Below are 21,761 nucleotides of genomic sequence, written 5' to 3'. Positions count from 1 at the left end.
GCGTGAACTTTAATATGGCCTTTCTCCTTGCTTCATCATGCTGGCACCCACATATTGTTAACTGTAGATGGTCTGGCCGATAATTTCCTCAAAGAGCCATGAACTTGAAGTGGTACGTGTAGACTTGCACGTAGAATCATTCCCGTGCGAGTATTGGAATGCTATCTGTCCGATAATTTCGCTTGAAGAATTCTATCGAGGTTGTACCGACAGAGAAAATATTCTTCTGTAATATATAATTTCATTCTTTACAATAGTTATGCAATAATTACCGATCCTAATTTAAATTCCACCATGTTCCTTTTACATAAATTAATATAGCCGAGAGAAAGAATATCAGGAGGAGAATGAGTATCAGGAGAAGAATGAATTGCAAATGAAATTCTCGCGACTAATTTATCGAATTTAATAAATATAAATTTGAATTTTTATTATATTATATAAATTTATCGCTATGGAGAATGAGGAAATCAAAGGTATTGCGGAGCTTCTGGTATATAATTTTCTTTGAAAAAAATTAATGAATGAACATTAATAATTTATGAAAAGTACTTGCTACTTCTAAAAATAAATTTACAAATCGTATTAGAAAAAAAAAAAGAGCGACCAAAAAAAAAACAAAATGCCATTTCACACAAGTCTCATCTCAAACGGCAAAAAGTTCGAAACATCGGTTCCACTGGCGCAAACCGAGGGGTCCATAGTTATAAACGAAATAAAACGAGAGTTAATGAAATTTCATTGACGCCGGTACAAAAGCGGCGCGTGATTCACCGTGAACACCCCTCGTTCCCCATAAACGTGGCTTTTTTCCCCTCTCCGAGCGATATTATAATGGCCGGCCATAAAGGGTTGGGAAATGGCTACCGTTCGACTCGAAAGGGAACTCGCCGGAACGAAACGTACGAGCCGGTACGTGTTTGCGTGTGCTCGAGCGGCGACAACACATTCGTATACGAGGCTTGATGCATTAACCGGTGTCCTTGAGACGGGAGGCCGCCACCATCACCACCAGAACCATCGCCTCTGTTCTGCAACCGGCGCTGCCTTGAGGCTCAGAGATCGTAGCCTTGTCCGTGTACGAATCGGCGTAAGTATCATTTGCCTCGGCGGAAGCCTCTCTCTTCGCCCGATTGTCCATCTCCTTCGTCGTCTCTTTTATCAACGCTTGTCGAGGATTCGAATCCTCGTCCCTCGAGGCCTCCACGCGGTCAAACAAACCGAGAGAGTTTATCTGTAACTAAGTGTAATGTTGCTTTAATTAATGTGACTGCCTCCGTGGTAGGTGGTCTAGGGCATATCGGTAAGGAAGATTGCTTACCGATTGGGAATCGTGAGCGTGAAACGTTATAGGGAGTTTGAGAAGGTTCGATGCGTGGAGAGTCGGATCTTGTTTGGTTTAGGTATTTGCGCGTGAGGGTGTGATGGAAGATGGTTGGGAATTTGTCGTGGAATTTTTTATCCTCTCTTTGGATATTTGTTAGATATATTGGTTAATTGAAGTATAGGTACGATAAATTATATATTAAACAATGCTAAATGTCAGTTTATAAAAGTAGTATAACTAATAATATATTAATAAAAAAAAAAAAAACTATCACACTTCACACGAGAATTAATAAATATTTAATCTGTCCAATGTGTACAAACAATATCTCCAATTACAAAAACAGTAAAATTATCAATCGCCAACTATTTATATCAAGTATTTCAACTGTAATCACTACAATTGCACGAAACATTTCCCGGGATACGTACGATCCAATGCACGATCAAACCAGTTACAAACCCAATGCTCGCGACTACACAACTCACAATCAGAAGACTACACGTTTATCACGTAACGCGATATCTTTCGCAAAATTACATTCTATCTAAACGTGTTGCCCTCGAACCGATCCATACACGTACAAGCGTGTCGCGCGCGCGATATCTTCCCCACGGTAAACGAAGAGCACGAAGCACGTGGAGGCGGACAGGATCCTCTTCCCTTTTCCTTTCCTCGTTCCACGTACGGGAAATAGGCAACAAAGGATCGAGCTGAAAAGGCGGCGGAACGAGCGCGTAGGCACCGGTCCGCTCCTTATACGAGTGACAGAGGCGCGTGCACGCCGGCTAGGGCATTATTATGCGGATGATTACCGTCGAGGCTGAGAGAGAGAGAGAGAGAGAGAGAGAGAGAGAGAGAGAGAGAGAGAGAGAGAGAGAGAATCGGCTCGCCTTCTCCACACGACTTATTTTCCTGTAGGGTGAAAAGAAAAGTGATAACCATCGCCGACCCGTGAATCACACTTGTACGTGATGCAAGCCCCCCCCCCCCCTTCTCTTCTCTATTTCTCTCTCTTATTTTGGTCACTTTCTTTGTCGTCCTCTTAACGGCTGCATCTAAACGTTATTAAGATGTTTGCTCTGGGCGCGGCGGAAGTCGGCCTCGTAGCCGGAAAGAAGCTGGCCGCGCGGTAAAAAAAGAAAAAAAGAATAGCTAGGAGAAAGTGTGCCGTGTAGCGCTTAGGTGTGCGCGCGAACGTGCTCGAAGCGGAACGGATGTAAAGCTCGTTCGTTTGCTGAAATTCGAGACCGTGTTTCTGGATATTGTAGGAAACGATAAGTGTTACTTGGCACGGAGTTAGAGGCATGTACCCTCGTTGGTGGAAAGCGTTAATGTATCTTATCACGGACATCCGCGATCAGGTTTTGGTCGCTCTCTTGTGCGTGTTTCGCTGTTTTTAGAATTTATTTTTGATAGTTGGATGGCTTACGAGAGGATTTCTTCTTCGTTCTCGAGTTACTGTTTTAGATCTCTAGAGATATCCACTTCTGCCGTTTCTTTTTTTAAAAAAGTGCACTTGGAGAGAGACTCCAAGTATAACGTTGTGATGATACGAAATTTTATTGAACGTAAAAAAAAGGTTTGGAATTTGTTGTTGAAAAAAATTTTGGTTCTCCGGTAACGGAAACAATTGATCGCGTTAGATGATCTGTACAAGAAGATAATTGTGTAATTGCCGTAATTATTATTTGTAAATATATTTTTCGATCTTTAAAACTGCGCTTCGAACATAATATAAGAAACAAAAAAAGAAAGAGGAGAAAATTTAAACTCATTTTTTCCCCACAAAAATTAAATGTTTTCAAATGATGAAAGAAACGTCAACGTTAATAACTTAATAATCGTAATAATTAACTATTGACGTCAAAAGAATTACTAATCCGTCTATCGCAAGCAGCAAAGAATAAGTGTACGTAACAAGTACGTACAATAAACGTAACGAAACATCTGTCTCGAGTAACCCGGCTACTTAAACCATTAACAATAATAATAATAATTCTCTCCGCTTAAACTCGATATTCAAAGGCCCGTGTTGTCAGCATCGTTCCCGATATATTCAATCCCTCCCTCCCCCTCCCCTCTCCTCCACAATTGTCCGGACATAGAAAGCGGCCCTTTATTATTTCATTAAAACCCGTGACGCCAGAAAAGGCGCGTTGCCACTTTTAACAACGCACATCGCATGAGCGCACGTGCTGAAAATAAACCGAGCCCTTAAGTGGAACAATAGATTCCTTGCACCTGAGGCAAAGGGGCGATAGAGCAAATCGCCTCTGGTGGATACGATAATGGCGAGTTTATCCGAAAGATCGGGCGGGCAAGATGGCGACGTCCACGTCTCGCCCGTAAATCCCGTGGAATCGATCGGATATCTCGATCGGGAATGGCCTTCTTCGCCGCGTGATTCGTCGGGGAAGAGGTCATTTTGCTCCTTTACGTCCGTCTGCTACATTGTGACCCAACCACGGACCAAGATTCTTTCCTCATCGTAGGGAGGGAGGGAGGGAGGGAGGAAGGATCGATTCCTAGCAAGGAGATGCTACTTTTATCGTTGTTTGATCTCTTTGAGATTTTGAGACGATGATATTTTTCTTTCAAGTACGTAGTGATGTAATTTTAAGAATGAAACGTGCAATGATCAATCTGGATATTTTTTTTCAAAATTGTAAAACGTGAATTTTATTACATCCTTTTTTTTATTGTTGTTATTGTTGTTGTCGATCGATCAAATAATTATAAAAATATTATAAAAATAGGTGAATTTGAATAGCTATATTTTTTTTTCGACTTAATATCGAAAAAATTGCAAAACGCGAATCGTATAAAGCATTCAAAGTGGAAATTCGGAATGATTATTTAATAGAGATGGATATCGATCGAGATTAACATTTCGAATTTATTTGAATAGAATATAGTGTTTTTTTTCGAATGGAAAAGGTATTAAAATATGCAGGATTGACAAGAATCACGATCGATCTTTAAATATATGCAGTTTATAAAGCGATTCTTAATTTCAATGTGTATTATTGTAAATTCTCTTTCTCTATATTATATTTCTCTCTCTGTGTACGAGAAATTTCACGATTGTTTTTCGTCTTTCACGTCGATTTTAATTCCATTCTATAATCAATAACAGGACGAAATGTCGTTCCACTTATTGTGTACAATTCGAAAATTTATGTCTCGCGATCTCTAATCGTACGCCAGTCTTATTTCGTACGGCGTGTCGAACGTATCCAAATATTCTATTGTAGCTATTTCATTTCCTTTTTCTATTTTATTAAAAAATAACTCGATTCTTTTTCTTAAAGTTTAATACTCGATACTTCAAATTGTTCTCAAGTTTATTAATGCGATTCGTAATTGTTTAAAATAAAAAACGATTGATGTACAAAAAAAAATTGTTAAAAAGAAAAATGAACTTTGAAATTTTTATTTTTTACTGAAATAAATTGCTTGATTTTTTTTTTCTTTTTTCGTGTAAGAATGATAAAGTAAATTGTGTCATTTAAAAATATTTTTAACAAATTATTCTGATTCGCCTGTTTCAGGTAAAACACGTTTCGTCACGTGAATGTTACGATTCTTCGTATTTGCATGTATTCGTGAGTACAAAAAGTGATTATTTTATTTAATTTTTATAATTTTATAATTCTTATATCCAATTATTTTACTTTATTTCTTTCTATTTTTCTTTTTTTTTTTTCACCCAAAATTATCATCAATATTCACAATCCATATTAAGAATCCATTATCGTGAAAAATTGGACAATTTTTATTTTTCGTACAAAGCGAATTCAAGAGAAAAAAAAACTAGAAAAAATTCGCAATTTGCAAAAGCATTATTTACAAAATCCGTAGACATTCTTTCTTAAATTGTGAAGAAAGATTGAGTCGTATAACTTATTGGCTTAATAATGGGAGAAGGAAGCCAATATACTCTCTGTCGAGTGAATCATCGGCGATGGGCAAAGGTGGGATCCGTTTCCTCAATTGGGATGCATTATGCTTCCAGGGAAATTACGACACACTGTAAAGGCTATTAAATGCCGCAATCAGCTGGTCGCACTGGGAAAAATCGAGCCATTGTGTAATCTAGCATCTAGCTAGATCAATGAATTTTCTCACAAAATCTCGAGAAATAATTTCCAGGCCGCGAAGATTACCATCCGACCACGAATTTTTAAGCAAAATCAAATTTTTTATTTAAACTTGATTAAGAAAATTAAAATATTGCATATATATATATAAATTTTTGTACATTTCAAATTTCGTTTTTCAAAAAAAAACCTATTATTCTTCTAAATGATTTAAATTATTTAAATTAAATATTTGAAACAATATCGAAACGTTGATAGTTTCACAAAATGGATGCAATATTTATTTATAAAACGATCGAAAAGGTTGATCCACGATTTTATTTGAATGAATTTATTCAATAAGCAAAAAAGAAGTATTGTTCCTTTCACCCCAATCTTTTTTTTTTTTTTTTTAATTTATATTAAAAAATTGAAGGAATAACTGAACTACGGAACAATTTTCTAATGTTTGTTTCATGGGTCGTCGTAGAAGAAGTTACGGTATAGAAATGCAATGTAAAAATATAACCGGTATAAATCATGACTTCCGAGTTTTCACGATGCCGCTCTTCCTCTTCGTCGAGACGCGGATCGAATGCAAAATCACTCACCATTTATTGTCCATATCTTTCATTGTAGCGGGTACGATATGTCGTCTCTTCACGCATGTGTTGTTCGTTCAAAATCTATTTATGTAAGTCCAACGACTGTTCGCGACGAGAACGGTGCACAATTGCCTCGAAGCTCGATATCGCGAGGGAGTCAGTTCAAACAAGTTTTTTTTTTTTCTCTCTCTCTCTCTCCTTTTCGATGACGAGTAATTGGCAATTAATTCGAGACTCCTACGTGTCTCGATTAATTGGTTAAATGTTGGAAAATTCAATGATTGGTACTTTGAAAATTTTAAATTCTTTTTTTAATATATCTGTGGATAGTAATTACGTTCCTCGTTATTAGTTATCATTCGATTACTTCGATTCCTTTTGTATTTTTTGTAATTAAAAATTGCAGCGACTTACCATCGATTAACTCAAATTTGTTATCCATAAAATATTTTTCTCCTCACTTTTCGAAAAATTATTTTTTTTCTTTATTATCATTCAATTACGTAGGATTCTTAAATAAATAAAGCTAAAATATATATCTTCTTACTTCCTCCTTCTTCTCCCAAGAAAAAGAGAAAAATTTTCAATTATTTTCTCGTTATCAATTAGATCGATTTCCACGGTATACGTTCCAAGGATATTTCGTAATTAACGATCGAACGGAGCGAAACAAACGTGTCACGAATTTGCAGGGAAAAAAATTGGCAAAGGAGAGTATTCTGTTGTGCAGAGATCGCAGAAAATCGTTGGTTTCGCAAGGCACACACAGGCTAAGCGAGCTACTCTCATTTCCAGGCGCGCGCGTGACAGGTTAGAGTCTACTCTCGAGTAGACGATGTCCGTCCGTCTCTCCTCTCCGGCCCACCCCGGTTTTCCTTTTCCAGCGATCCGACACTGAACTCGATCGTTGATCTCATTCAGGGTCGAGTGTTCCTCGAGTTCCTCGAGTTACTTAGTACGTTCCGTTTTCTTGTTGCCGCCCATCTCGTTTCTCTCTCACTGCCCGTCTAGGCCGATTCCCATTGTGCGACCAGATACTTCTTCGTCGTATCCCCATTTATGACGCGAAATTGCATCATTGGTCGATTGCAATCTCGATGGATTCCATTCTGCGATATCCTGGAAATATTTTCAGAGATTTTTTTATTTTTTTTTTTTTTAGAATTTTACGTCGATAGTTTGAATAATAAGTACTGAAAATTCATTACATATACGCAAATTTTTATTATCAGAATTTTTGAGTTAGATAAATTTTTTTTAATGTATGGAGACTTTTGTGATTGAGTGTAAACATGTTTTTATTTAGAAGGAATGATTTGTAATAGTATATAGTATAATTTTCTTATAAATCGTGGTAAGATTATATTGATTCTTGTGTCTTTTTGTTTTTTTATATTCTTTTCATTTCAATTTTTATATCAAATTTAGCTTATCAGTAATTTTGATTAACTTATCAGTGGGATAAATTTGATCTTAAATTTTTATCCTGTTCGATTTCTCATTTATTCGTTTTCTTATCTGTGAATTTGTTAAAAAATAGTAGAAAGAATGTCCGATCTCACAGCCAGCCTTCCTTCTCTCCCTTTAAAATAAAAAAGTATTAAATTATTCTAAAAATAATATAGATAGAACATAGGTTCATGTAGACGAGAATACAATAGGTGAGTTAATATTACAAACTTTCGTTTATTTCAAATGGTTCACATCGTTATTGATATTACAACCCCTTTCGATTAGGTTACAGACAATCTAATGGTCAGAATTATTTTACAAGGTACACAGACGCGTGTAATGAAACAGGAAGTGGAGGAAGATAAAAGAAATAAGAGCATAAAGAGTGAAAGTAAATATTCCACCGTTGAAAGTACATAAACCTGATCTTTTAGAGCTCGTAAAACTGTAAAGTCTTTACGCAAAAAGTTTTGGAAACAATTTTCGTGTATATCGTGTTATATGGGATACTATATTTAGTAAATCGATTATTTCCAGAAGGGATTAACATTTTTCACCTATTCATGTATCATTTTAACTTAAGATTCCGGAACATTTGATGTACATTTTAATATGCAGAAGATATTTTTTTCTCTCAAATACATTTTTCTTTGATTATATGCTTCGAAAAAATATTGTTATAATAGAATGCAAATAAATTTTTTCCTTTTTTTTTTGGATATCTTATGAAATATCTATGAAAAATAATCGATTAACATATATTACAATGAAAGTCAAAGGAAATGTCATCGAAGCGGAAGTTGCACATCAGTTGCCCACGAGTTGCTGCCTTTTCGAACCTTATGAGATTCACAATGGAACAGTGGTTCTCAATCATTTCCTTATCAATAATTATCAATTTTAAATTATTATTAAGGAAACTTGTTTTTTTAAAATTGTTTTCAGCATTTCAATCCAATTATTATTAATATTTAAATCCTATTGTGAATCTTATCTTCAATAATTTTCAATTCTTGATTAACGTATTCCTCTAATTTCAATTGTGTAATATCGATGCGTAATAAATATTTGTAAATCACAGTTATCTCAATCGATTTATATACATATTCGGTTGAGTTGCACGATTCGATAAAGATTTTATTATCACTTTAATTCTTTCTCCTTATCGTCTCTTATAAGATAGATAAGATATACGAAAGTAACTCATCAAAAATAAATTTTTTCCATTTCATTTTTCAAATTTTTATCAGACGACAATCCAATGTATTTCAAAATCATCACTTTCCATATCGTATAAAATTTTGCGAAAATTTCATAATATTTTCGTCCATCATCTAAATCACATTTCAACTTCAAAAAAAAAAGAACCCCAACGAATCTGTTAATTTTAACGCACCGTGAAATTTGTTCTGAAAACGTGCAATGAATATGCAGAACTTGCGTGATAAAAATCTCTTTCTCGAAAAAAAGTACAGTTTTTTTTATATAAAACAAAGAATAAAATAAGAATAATTACATACAAGAATATCCTCGTTCTCAATTACATCGCAATCTTTTGAAATCAAATTTATTAAAAAAAAAAAGAAAAATTTCCAACGCTACCGGGATCGGATTACTTTATTGTTTCATCGAGAATCATCAAGATCTCGTTAACTCTTCGCCAAATGAAATTCACCGTTAGATCTGTTTCCAGATTTCGACTCGTTATTCTAGATAAGAGAAAAATAAAAAATAAAAAATAAAAAAACTTTGGTAACAACGAAAGCTACCTCTTGGTATTGTTCATTCCGTGTAATAATAATAATAATGCTTGATACGATCTAAGAATTACTGAAACTCTCTTATTGAACAGCTCTTGTTGTATAATTCACGATGTATCAACAATCCTTAATCGCAATCTGAATTATTAATTAACAAAACGATTGGCTCCTTGGCAACGGTTTAAACGCGTTTCACGTGGAGGATATTTTATTTTAGGTTGCGCAAACATTTATTATTATTAACGACGAGGGGTAAAGATCCATATTCGTTCGAGTATTTCGTTTTATAATGGATCTATCGTTTGTTTGAACTCGGTCGAACACAAACAGTTCGGTAACTCGTCCAACCCGTTCAACAGTTTACCGAAGAAATATCGGTTCGTTTATAAAACTTTGCGAAATTGGTTGGTTGAACCAAGAATTTTGATGAACACTTTACCATTAATTTTTGTGATTGAGTTATAAATTAAAGTTATATTTGTTTCGAGTTGTAATTTATAAATTTATGAGAGAAGTGAATTTTTCTTTTCTTTTTTTTTGTGAAAAATAATTATCTCATTGATCGAAAAACAATCTAAATTAATTGACGCAGGAATAATCATTTTATTAAGATCATTATCGTTTATTTTTACTCGTTTATTATTACTCCGCTCTATTATAATTATCATTATTATTATTATTATTATTACTATTACCATGATTGAATTTGAAAGTTAATTGCAGGAAGATACAATTGGAATCAGAGGGGGAATGGGAAGGGGAGGGGAGGGAGAGAAAGATTTCGTGAAAGTACGAAAAATTGGATTGCGAAAAGAAGGTTATAGATTTAGCAATATGATTACATGGTAGAGTAAAACCGATTTTCCAGTAGTAATTTATCTATCCCCTCCCCCCTCCCGATACGTGAAACAATCGTACACGGGTATCGTATTTAATGAATAGTCAGCGTGTCTATTAAACGGTAATTACCGGGTGGTAATACAATAATAGTTTAATCACAACCCTTCAATGTTTGGTTAAAATAGGGTTTCACCTCACGGTGAAAGTTTGCCGACCTTTTCCTCTATCGTCCGTCGGCCGAACGTGTAATCCATACAATTATTTCCAAAGGATTTTTTCCGTAATTTAATTCCTTAATGATCGGTTACACGGGAAATGCTCTTATTAATTTAAACGGAATGAAAATATTTCTTTTTCGTTTCCTTTTTTATTTGAAAAATCGTCGGACAGTTTCTTTCTCCTTTCGTGTCCACCGAAATCGCACGCAATTCATTACGTAGAATTTTTGAGAATTTTAGTTAGGAAATTGTACGCCAAGTAATTTATTTTGTTAACCCTCTGTGATCTCCCCTTTTTTTTTTTTTTTTTTTTTTTGAAGAAATATTTCATTTCATCGCTGGAAAAAAGACGACATAAATTGATAAATATGATAGATTACAGTATATCGATGATCGAATGTTTGTTGTAAAGATATAAGTTTTTTAAGTTTATAATTACGTCAAAATTAACTCTTTAAAGTCAAATTCTTTTTTATCGTTACAATGGCAGAGATATACCTTTGATATTATTTTTGTGACGAAGCAATAAACTTCTCTCACAAATTTATATAAATTACAACTCGAAACAAATATAATTTATAACTCAATGGTCACATGGTAAAGCGTTCATCAAAATTCTTGGTTCGACCAACCAATTTGAGACTTGATACCATTAACTTAACACTTAATTTTTTTTTACGGGAGGGGAAGAAACTAAATTTGTCATCGTTGAGTTACAACGAATCTAAGATACAACACAATCTAAGATACAACGTTTCCATTGAATATATATATATATATATATATATATATATCTCGATTTATAGCGAAACGGACGAGATACGGTTTCCAGTTTTACGGTTTGAGAAGCGCTGAAAAATAACGTGTCCAAGTTACGCGCGATGAGAATAAAGCGACGAGAATCAGGTTATTGGGGCCTAATATCCGTCCGTTTCTCTCGCACGGGTCGAGTCAAACCGTTTTCGAATGAAAGAAAAGAAAAAGAAAAAATATTCGCATTCGGTTTACGAATTCATCATAGGCACGAATGATGAATCGAGAGTGGAAATTGCGCGTCTTGATATCCGTGATCTTGTTATCGATCCTTTTTCGAACGTGATTAAAATTGATGAGTGCTTGTATAGAGTCGATTAGAACGGTGAATCATCCGGAATAGAGATAAGATTGGATGATGCGAAATGAAGGGAAGCTGATTTCGAATCTCGTACTCTTTTATCGCGATGCTTGTACTTTGTATTTGAAATACAGAAAAAAATTACATCCGATAACATTTCCATTTATCCATCGTTGAGGATAGATAGTCGAGGAATATAGTTGATTGCGAGAGAAGATAAACGTTCGTTGGATCCGATTAATATTATACCGTTTCTAAGAGATTATTATTATTTATTAATCATTTATTAAATTAGATTTAGCAGAGGATGTAATAAATAAATCAATTCTTTCTACATTCTTCTTTTATCCGATTTATCGGATCTATGCATAACGATGCATCGAATTCCTTTNAAACGTTCGTTGGATCCGATTAATATTATACCGTTTCTAAGAGATTATTATTATTTATTAATAATCAAATTTTATTAAATTAGATTTAGCAGAGGATGTAATAAATAAATCAATTCTTTCTACATTCTTCTTTTATCCGATTTATCGGATCTATGCATAATATGTATGCATCGAATTCCTTTAGGAATAAGACAAATACCTTTTCTGTCTTAATAACAACATATAAAAATAAATATATATATATATTTCTTTAAAATCAAGTATATGATGGATTGGAATTGAAGGTACCAATTGTACAAAATAATAATAAATCTATAAAAAATTTCCATTTTTACGAACGACGTATCACCATTCGTGACAACTAAAACAAATCTTTTTTTCGCGTTATCATTATTATTATTATTATGCACTCTCTAAAAGAACGAATGCGAGATGCGTGCCGTGTATTTCCGCCAATGTTCGAGGCATCGTGATGCACGACACGACTAGTCGAGCGGTAAAGCAGGAAAGTAAGAGAAAACGGGGCTTTTGTGTCAAAGTGCCCCTTGTAATAATTTCTGCGTTGTGGGGGAACAAACACGGAGAAGAAACGCGTAGTGATCGTGCACGAGGCGATCGTGCCGCGTCTCCTTTTCGGTAGCTATGGAAAACTCGCGAGGAGGACTCGTGTTTTTTACTCTTTCACGAGAAGTATGCCTCGATTAACGACCAATTCAAAATGTCATTCAATTGTGAAGGCTCTGAAGGAAGTTAGTTGATTGAAGAATCGATTGTTTGCATTGTTGAATTGGAAAGTTGGCGGTTGGCGACTTTTGATCGATTTTCCTTTATTTTTTTTTTTTTATTTTATTTTTTATATTTATTTTTTCTATCGTTTGCGATGCTACGATACTAATAGGTTATATTTTTCAGTGTCACTGAAAGAAAAGAAAAATCGTTGTTATGAAAATACGGTACAATTAAAAGGATATTGTAGAAATCGTGGAAGCGTAGCGTTGATTGAAGGATATAAATGCTATGCATTGTTGCCGTTTCATCAGGATTTAATTAAAGGAAAGAAAAAATTATTGAAAAATAATAGATTGAAATCGAAGGAACAAAAAAAAAAAAAAAAAAAGAAGGAAGAAATAAACTTGTAAAAATCTCGCGGCCTCTCTTATTGTCTAATTGATTAATTGATCGCCTGCTTTCCATGCCGGTGAAAAGTAGGGAAAAAAAAAAAGAAAAAATGCATTTAGAGAGTGCGTGAATTAGAACAATATCAATTAATTCTTCGATGATAGCCTCGGTGAAATTTCCGTTCCCTTTTTTAAATATAATATAATTTCTAACTCACGCCAATGCGAAATAGAGTAAAATTATGGAACGTTAAAAAATGTGAAAAATTCAAAATATTCGAAATTTCGCTCTTCCAACTTCGCGTCACATTTTCACATCATACGAATTGCGTTGAAATAGCATTGAAACGCTCGACAGCGAGCCACCGCATATTTCCTTCTCTATTTCTTCTCTTCGTTAAATATCGCAACTTACGAATAACTTAACGCGATATCCTCGTCATACAAAATTCTCAGAATCTTCTCATCGATTCTCAAATTCATCTTCCGCCTTTTTTCTTTTTTTTTTTTTTCTTTTCCTTTTCTTCAAAGCCATCGATGGATCCATTCGATGATCTATCAAAGATATAGAAATTGTACTTTCGAATAAATAACTCGGACCACCGGGACGATTTCACGTGTCGCGTTGCGGAGGCACGTAAGAGATGACAAGCGGGTAAAACAGAGGAAACACAGCGGCAACACCTGTCACGCGTCTCGAAGAGCTCTTGCACACGATTAACTTCGATCCCTGTGCGCTGTGTTATTTTCGCTGAAGGAAAGTCGACGTTTCTCCTCGTTTCGTTATTTCAGATTCGAACCCCTCTCGTGTCTTCGTCATAGTTGACGCGATAATCTTAACGACACCTTCCTTGGTTAATTTTCACCATTTATATGTTATAAACGATGTTTTATCAAAGTGAATCTTGATCTTGATTCCTTCAACGATGCATCCTTGGTAAGAGTACAGGTTGAGAAAAGTTAGAAACAATGTGGATTCGTGAGGTTTGGTAATTTGTGCAACGAGATGAGAGCATGCAATGAATCGATTTAATAGATAGATTCGTTAAATTTAATTCTCTCACGATAGAACGTGAAAACTTCCATTTACTACTTTTTTTCCAACGATCTATACAAATACATTTCTCCAAGATATTTAACCCTTTGCTTTCCAACGGTCACCACTTGAGTTAATAAACTTGAGTTAGTTTAGTCCAGTGATTCTCCGGTATCACTGGGATTGTTGCGGCAATTTGATAACGGCGACAATATTTATTTATGTTTGATTTTTTTAAAATATCGCTTCATAAATAGGCTCCTAAGCTCTTTACGTATAATCTTATGAGGTGTAATTTTATCTTACGAGTAATTATCTTACGGTAATCTTATGAGGCCACCGAACGCGGGTCTGAATCTGGAGTTGCTTCGACCGAGCGAAACAAGCCTGGAATGCAAAGGGTTAAAAGAAGAAATAAAATATTCGATCTTATCCCTATACCTATATATATAAGAATACTTGAACGATGTTATATAGGTGTACAAATAGGGGAAATGTTTGATTTTTATCAAAAATCAGTGTACAAAAACTATTGGATGGTGATAAGAAACACGAAGAGAAGTAGTCTCGGAGAGGAATTGGATAGACACTTGACTCGTAGAGCCGTGAAGCTCGTTGGATGGTTGCATCAGAGCGTCAACGTTTAACCTTTGGATCCGTTTGTTTGTATGCCTAGTGTGGCAGCGGCGGCGGGTCGACGGAGGGCATCGTCGGGAGCGTAAGCGGGAGCGGGAGCGGTGGTAACAGCAGCAGCGGCGGCGGTGGCATGGATTGCATGCCCCTACGTCCAGGCCCCTTTCACTACTTGATAAGCGAGCAGGCGAAATCGTTGCTCGCCCTGCAGGAGTTGCAGAATGAGGTCGGCGCCCTTCTCGAGTTCCGGGACCTCGTCATCGAGACGTTCCCGAACCTCCGCCACAAGATGGCCGCGACGGCGTCCGCGGGAGCGTCCGTGATGACGTCGTCCTCGTGCACCCAAAACTCTCACATCCCTCTGCCGCTTTCGAGCCCGTCCTCGAGGAGAATAAACGAATGGGAGCCTGGCAAGGTGAGGAGGCGAGTTCCCCGGGAGGCGGGCGGCGGCGAATCGTCCTCGTTGCCGAGGAGTCGCAGCAACTCGCACAGCGGCGGGACCAAGAACAATTGCAGCGCCACGGTCCAGGATTCCGGGTTCAGCACCGAGACGTCCTCCAAAGATAGCGCCTCGACCGCGATAGCGCCCAGACCGAACAGTCCCAGGCCAGCTATACTGGACGAGGCCGAGGACGAGCTGTGGAACCTGTTGGACGTGATCCATCGCAAAGGGATCAGGCTGAGAGAGGAGGTGGAGTGTTTGCAGGGTCGGTTGGAGAGCGTGGCGTCCGAGGATCTCGGCTCGACCGACATCCTCGACGCTGTGAGGAAGGTGGCGTGTCTGGAGGACGAGAAGGCGGCGGCCGTGGGATCGAGCGAGCAGGGGAGCAAGGAGGATGACGAGGACGGCAAGGATTCTCAAGTGATAGCTCTGAGGAGGGAGAAGGAAGAATTGTTGGACAAGGTGGCGGAGCTGGAGGCGGAGACGATATCGAGCCGTGCCAGGGCGCAAGAGTTGCAGTCGGAGTTGGCCGCGTTGTCCGCGTTGAAAACGGGCCTCGAGGATCGGTTGAGGGCCGGACTGGCCGAGACCTCCTCGGATATACGCGTGCCCGGCGCGCAGAGGTTGCAACCCATAACACCCGTGGTGCTGCCCACCCTTGTTTCCACGCCGAAGAGCAACAACGTTAGCAATATTAAGAGCAAATCTTCGGCGTTCGCGCCCGTCGCGACGTCCACGACCAAGGCTCACAAGAACCGTTTCCGGACGAGGACCATAGAGAAGAACGTGTTGCTGGACGTTACGGGTCGCAACGAGGAGCTCCGCGACATCGACGTCGAGGCGAGCGTGAACGAGAGGAGGGCACGACTGGGTGCGTTGGATTCCGTCCTTGTGTCCCCTACCAGGGTCGCCCACGTCAAGGACGTTGATTCGAAGAAGATCGCTGCCATTCTAAGAGAGAACTCGCCCCTCGAGTTGCAGCGGCATTTGATCACCACTACCGTCCATAATCAGGTAAATCGTCGCGAGAATTCCCTTTTATTGCTTACTAGTTGGCCGCTCGTGATTCGAAATAATCGTAGGGTTTTTGAAACAGGTCCTACAAAAGAGATTAGACGAGGTGGAAAAAAGTACGGAAACTCTCTCGGAACGGTTGGACAAGGCACGAGAAGAGAACGATGACCTACGTTTTCAGGTAATGATATTTGGCGCAAACAGCGTAGCACGAACGAAACTGAAAAAATTCTGATACGACCCGACGACGTGGCGATATTCCAGTTGGAAGAGAGGAACATCGAGTTGGAAGGTACACGGGCGCGCGTGCGCGTGTTGGAGAGACTGCAGCAAAGGCCGCCGACGGAAGCCGATCCGACGGACGCGGACGGGGATCAACCGAGATGCGAGCAGAACGGTTTGGAGCCGGGGAGCAGCACAGAGTCGGCACGCGATCATCACCAAGCCGTCGAGGTGAAGCCATCGCCCCGGCGTCGTCCTAGTCGTATACCCTTACCCGGTGCCACCGCGAAGGCGGCCGCGCCCAGGCCGCCCAGCCACGGAAGGAACGATAGCAAAGAGTCGTTGAAGTCGTTGACGAGGCCTCCCCGTGATTCTAGTCGCGACAGCCACTGCGGCAAGTCGTTGTCGAAGGCTCGTGACTCGAATCGTGATTCCCTGGGGAGCAAAAGCCTGACCAAGAGCGGCAACAGCAACGGCGGAAGCGGAGGCGGAAGCAACAACGGGAACGGAAACGGCAAGGAGACGAACAGGGAGTCCCTGAACAGGTCCCTGCCGCGTAACAATTCCAGCCGAGACTCCTTAAACAAATCCTCCTCGCTGTCCCGCGCCCGAGACTCGCTGGAGTCTAACAACCTCGGCGCGTCCTCATCCCCGGGGACGACTCCTCCTCGACGACCGCCCGCTCCTGCACGCCGTTCCTACAGCCTGGCCCGCGCCTCGTCATCCGTTGATACCGAGAACGGCAAGGTACGATCCGTAAAGCAATACTTTTGGACCAACTGGCTGAAGTCACCGTTATCCAACGGCCCGATCTAGTAGAACGTCCACGAGTATCCTCTTCTCCAGGACCAAGGCCAATAGTCACGATCTTAGGGATATCTGCTGCTTTCGATCGCGGCTACCTCGAACCGAGTCTCCGCCTCTTACGCCTCTTACGGACCTTCTAATTTTTTTTCTCCCACGTCTCGACACGCTGACTTGTGCTCACCGTCAACTCGGTTAACGAACAGCAACGCTCGCTACGATCGATTGCATCGTTTTCATCTTATCGGTTACATAAGTCTCAGTCGTTTACTTATTTCCCCTTTATTATACTATACTTAGTATATATTTACATCCCGTATCCCCGTTTCCTCGTCTCTACCTTTTTTTGCGGCATCGAGAACGTACGTGCCGAAATTAAACCGTTCCATTCTCTTCTACTTTCGATTCGTTTCCTTTTTTTTCTGTATCTCTCTCTATATATATATATATATTTCTTCCGTCGTTCTCTCCGCCGCGGCTCCTCCCTTCCTTCCGCAACCGATACCCCGTAGCGTGCCGATAACCATCTATCTATCGAGATGTGGAATAGTTTTTCTCCGATCTAACCACGATCCCCTCGACACACTCGATCATCATATATTTCCTTGAAAACGTTATTCAAACTCTGACGTACACAGAGACTCTCGACCGACACTTGTCTTAAAAACGACGAATCGCCCGACGATCCACTACCGAAATGTCTGATCTGGAGCGCAGGCGAGCGTGCGTTCGAGCCCGTCCCCGGCGGTCCAATAAAGAAAATGGCCCCTTCTCGCGTGCCGCCGGTTTTTCTCGTAAGTTATGCTTCTTTTATTATCATTTGCTTCGATGCTTCTTCCTGGATGTGGTGAGCTATGAGCCTGTTTTTTTTTTTTTTTTTTTTTTTTTTTTTTTTTTTATATACATATCCTCATCTTCCACACTTTTTTTCCTCGACTCGTCAAGTAGTAAGCATCTGTAGTTTTCCCTCTGTTACATTTACATTATTATTTTCACTTTGGTTCTTGGCATGCGCACGCACCCGTAGTCAGCCATCCCTCTTAAATTTCCATCTAAATTTCGAGTCGAATTGAGTTTATTATTAGATTGTTTGTTTTTTTTTTTGTTTTTGTTTTTGTTTTTGTTTCGTTCCAGTGAAGAAAAAGTAGCAGTGTTTGTGACACGTGATCTTAATAACTTTAACAGATATTGCATTTTCACGCGAGGATTCGAGTGATCGAAGAACGTGAAAGTGAAAGAGTGTCACTTGATATCTCGATTCCTCCTGATTTCCAAATACTTTGAATATATATTATTTCATCAAATTGGATATTTGACTACAAATGAAAACAAATTTCCTTATAGAATATTGATCATAACTCGAGTCTCTCTTTTATCTCTTCCCCTTTTTTTCTTTTTTTTTTTTGATCCCAGTAGTATACAAATAATAATTCGTATTTGCAAAAGAAAAAGAAAGAGAATGCATGCAAATCGATATAAAATGCTTTGTCGAATTTTGTGACACGAATAATCGAGCTCCAATTAACTTTCGAGATAACTTTATTATTTTTTTCAAATATCTTATTCCCTCTTTTTCTTCTTTTACCGCTTTTTACAGTATTGTTAACGATCCGTGGTATATGGTCTAAAGTGTATACAGCATGGGTCGTAAAAAACGGCCAAGGGTTAAAGTGCATTCGTAATGCAACGATAAATCACAAAATTCGACATTATTATAATTTTAAACGGGAAAGCGAATGTCGGGGATAATTTGACTCCTCGACTGTCCCTCGACTGTCCATCTCCCATTCCACCATATTGCCGTATTATTATTACGTTCATTCCAGTTCATGAATCCGAGAAAGAAACGAGCAATTTGTCCGTGCGCTCACGTCCAACCACCGATATTACCGTAAATTTTCACGCCGTGCTATCGAAGATTCCCACTTTTTGTTCTGTATTTTTTGTCCATTAATCATTTCGGTTTGTTTGCTCTTTCATTTGCTGAAGTTTGATCTTATTTGCTAGCGTTGCTTGTATGCGGACATTATTATATACAGCCTCGAGAGCCACATTCACGTGGCTCGGATTCGTATTTTTTATAACGATTGATGTAAAGGAAAATGAATCGACCACACGCTTACCTGCTTGGCCTTGCGGTTCATTGTCCACCTCACGTCCAGTGCTACGTGATACTACGAATTAAATACTAATTTACAATGTCGTCCATTTTTATATACGCGCCCACCTCTTCTGAATATTCGCAGCGGCGATCGAATGTTCGCGCCTTTTTTTTTTTTTTTTTTTTTTTTTTTTTTTTTTTTTTTTTTTTTTATTCTTTTACGAACTTTCGAATTATCCTCGAATATTCAGAAAACACTCGCTCGGAGAGACGAGTTGTGTCTCCGCCCCGAATACGCACATTCGCATATTCTCATAAATTAGCGACACTTTCGACTAGTCGTCATTAGTATCATGTAAAAGTACCGAAATACCGGTGTACGAGCACTGATCATTGTGTGGGTTTCTCTTTTTGTGTTGTATTTTGCCAATTGGAGGAAATTGAAACGCCGTGAAATATATACACATATATATACAAGCTACGTGCAAATCACGAAACGACGAGTTCTCGTTCGCAAAGAATGAAAGCGCAAGATTAACGTTAACGTGAAAAATTGGTAACGATTTTCGAAATTTTTCAGAGTTGCACCGAACCACCGAGTTCATGGTGCTCGACCAACGGCAGCTTCCGGCACAGCGATTCCTCCTTGTATCCGGACTCCTTGAACCAAGAGACCTCGTCGGTCACCGGCACTACAAGAGTGGAATTCATCATCGGTTCGCCGACCAGACGCTTCCGTCAGAGCTCTGTCTGGCCACACCGCTATTTCGATAGCATAGACTCGGCGGCGGCCATTCAGGAAAGTCTGTTAACCGACGAATTTTCGCTTCGACGTGGCGAGGCATTGGCCGAGTGCGATTCTCTCGAATGTCATCCGATCTCGAACGAGAGCTGAATGATCGCGGAGATGTCGTTTGTCGGCCAAAATGTCTGAGGAATTTTGATGGATTGACTCGTTGAATCGAGCATTTATCAATGATATTGAAGATGAAGATTGATATCTTTCGTTGCGATCCGTTTTAATTTTAATCTTCGAATAGTCTTCCTAATAATGCTGCGTATTGTTGTTAAAGAAGAAGTATGCATGTTTTTTTGTTTCGTGATATTTATATTTGTATAAATTGTTAGGAGAATTTAATAATTTTCTTCTCGTCGGTTGTCGCTTTTATTTTTTGCAAAATTTTCTAAAGCGTAACGAAGTATGAAATGTTAAAATATTTATCACGAATGAAACTTTTCTGTTTTAAGATATTGTCAAATTAACCAATTGAAGGTTAAATTTGAATATTTTTTTTTAGTTTTATGATCAATTATACGATCAATTTCTTTTTAGAAAAGATTTATAAGGTATTACTACATTCAGTATTATACGATCCAACGATGAAGAAAATTTTTAAGATTATCATTTTCAAGTCTTCAAGTGAATTTGATATCGATCTTATAAATATTTGTTTTTTCTTTTTATTTTATATCGATTTTTATTATTAAATTTTTATGACCAATAATATGTTCAACAATTGACTTAATTTGTACATAGAAAATCGTACGTGTAAATTCTTTTAAAAGTTTTATTTTAACGAAGTAATATTAGGAATTGTGCGAGTTTGAAACATCAAGATTCTTCAGTATACTGCAATTAATGATCATAGGAACAAAATATTTTTGTAATAGCTGATTGCGCCAATTATCATTTCACATTAATCATTTTCACGTTTTGCATTTTAGATGCATTTTATCATGTGAATTTTTCTTAGAGTTTACAAATCAAGCATTTCAAGCATTATGGAATTATATTGTGTATTTTCTAACAACTGACAGAAAATTAATCAATTTTTTTAATTTCCAATAGTAAAACTGTATATGTTTAGACGCAGAGATTGATAATCATGTATGATACACCGACGTGTGTTCATTTGCAGTGTCGAATGAAAGATATATTGATGTATATAATTTTCGAGCTAAAATTTTTATTTATTGAAAATACTTTTTATCTACTTGACAAATATATCTACCCTTTATCGTTCTATAAAAAGAATTATTATAATAATTCTTTAAGGGAGCAATAATGACTATCAACATTATTGTCGATCTAATTTTTTTGTTCTATAAATCTTCAATAAATAAAATCGTTGAAAAATGTAAGATAAAATAATTTTAAAAAGTACAAGCATTTTCTTATGAACTTTGGTAAAAACGAAACCAAAGTTAGGAATATTTTTTCGTCCCCAAAAATGAATAGGTCGATAGATACATATTCACATTTCATTGTTTATCGACATTGAATTATATAATATTTTATAAAAAATTGTTAATATCCATAAGTTAACGTAAAACTTACATTTTCAATAGAATATACGATATTGTTCTTGAAAAACAAATATTACAAATGAATGGATTTTCACTGTATAATTTTAACATCATTTGTTAGTATATTTTTAAACGTTAAATATTTTCATGAAAATAAATTTGGATTTTTATTGCTCGATAAAATGTATTTTTTATAAAGTAATTATTTATACAACCAACTTCAAGAATAAGTTTGTTCGACAAACTTTTAATTACTTGATACCAGTTTGGTAAGATACATATTTTTTATTATTT

At 37.6% G+C, this 21,761-nt stretch overlaps 1 protein-coding gene across 2 annotated transcripts in view; it reads left to right on the top strand.

Annotated features, from left to right (window-relative positions):
* The window catches only part of LOC122719888, an 86,560-nt gene extending 64,819 nt beyond the window's left edge, over positions 1-21,741 (top strand). Inside the window, exons 2-6 of one of the 2 annotated variants that reach the window (XM_043946125.1) lie at positions 4,882-4,935; positions 14,621-16,033; positions 16,116-16,214; positions 16,298-17,002; positions 19,741-21,741. In XM_043946125.1, coding sequence (XP_043802060.1) covers positions 4,882-4,935; positions 14,621-16,033; positions 16,116-16,214; positions 16,298-17,002; positions 19,741-20,055 — 2,586 coding nt within the window. In that variant the 3' untranslated portion in view covers positions 20,056-21,741. The remainder of the gene's footprint in view (positions 1-4,881; positions 4,936-14,620; positions 16,034-16,115; positions 16,215-16,297; positions 17,003-19,740) is intronic. The other variant, XM_043946126.1, reaches the window with a different exon arrangement.
* Positions 21,742-21,761: the final 20 nt, after the last annotated feature.

Source organism: Apis laboriosa, unplaced genomic scaffold, assembly GCF_014066325.1.
Source record: "Apis laboriosa isolate Shangri-la unplaced genomic scaffold, ASM1406632v1 scaffold9_cov152, whole genome shotgun sequence".
Classification (NCBI taxonomy): domain Eukaryota; kingdom Metazoa; phylum Arthropoda; class Insecta; order Hymenoptera; family Apidae; genus Apis; species Apis laboriosa.
Note: the sequence above shows the minus strand (reverse complement) of the source record. Positions and strands in the feature narration are given on the sequence as shown.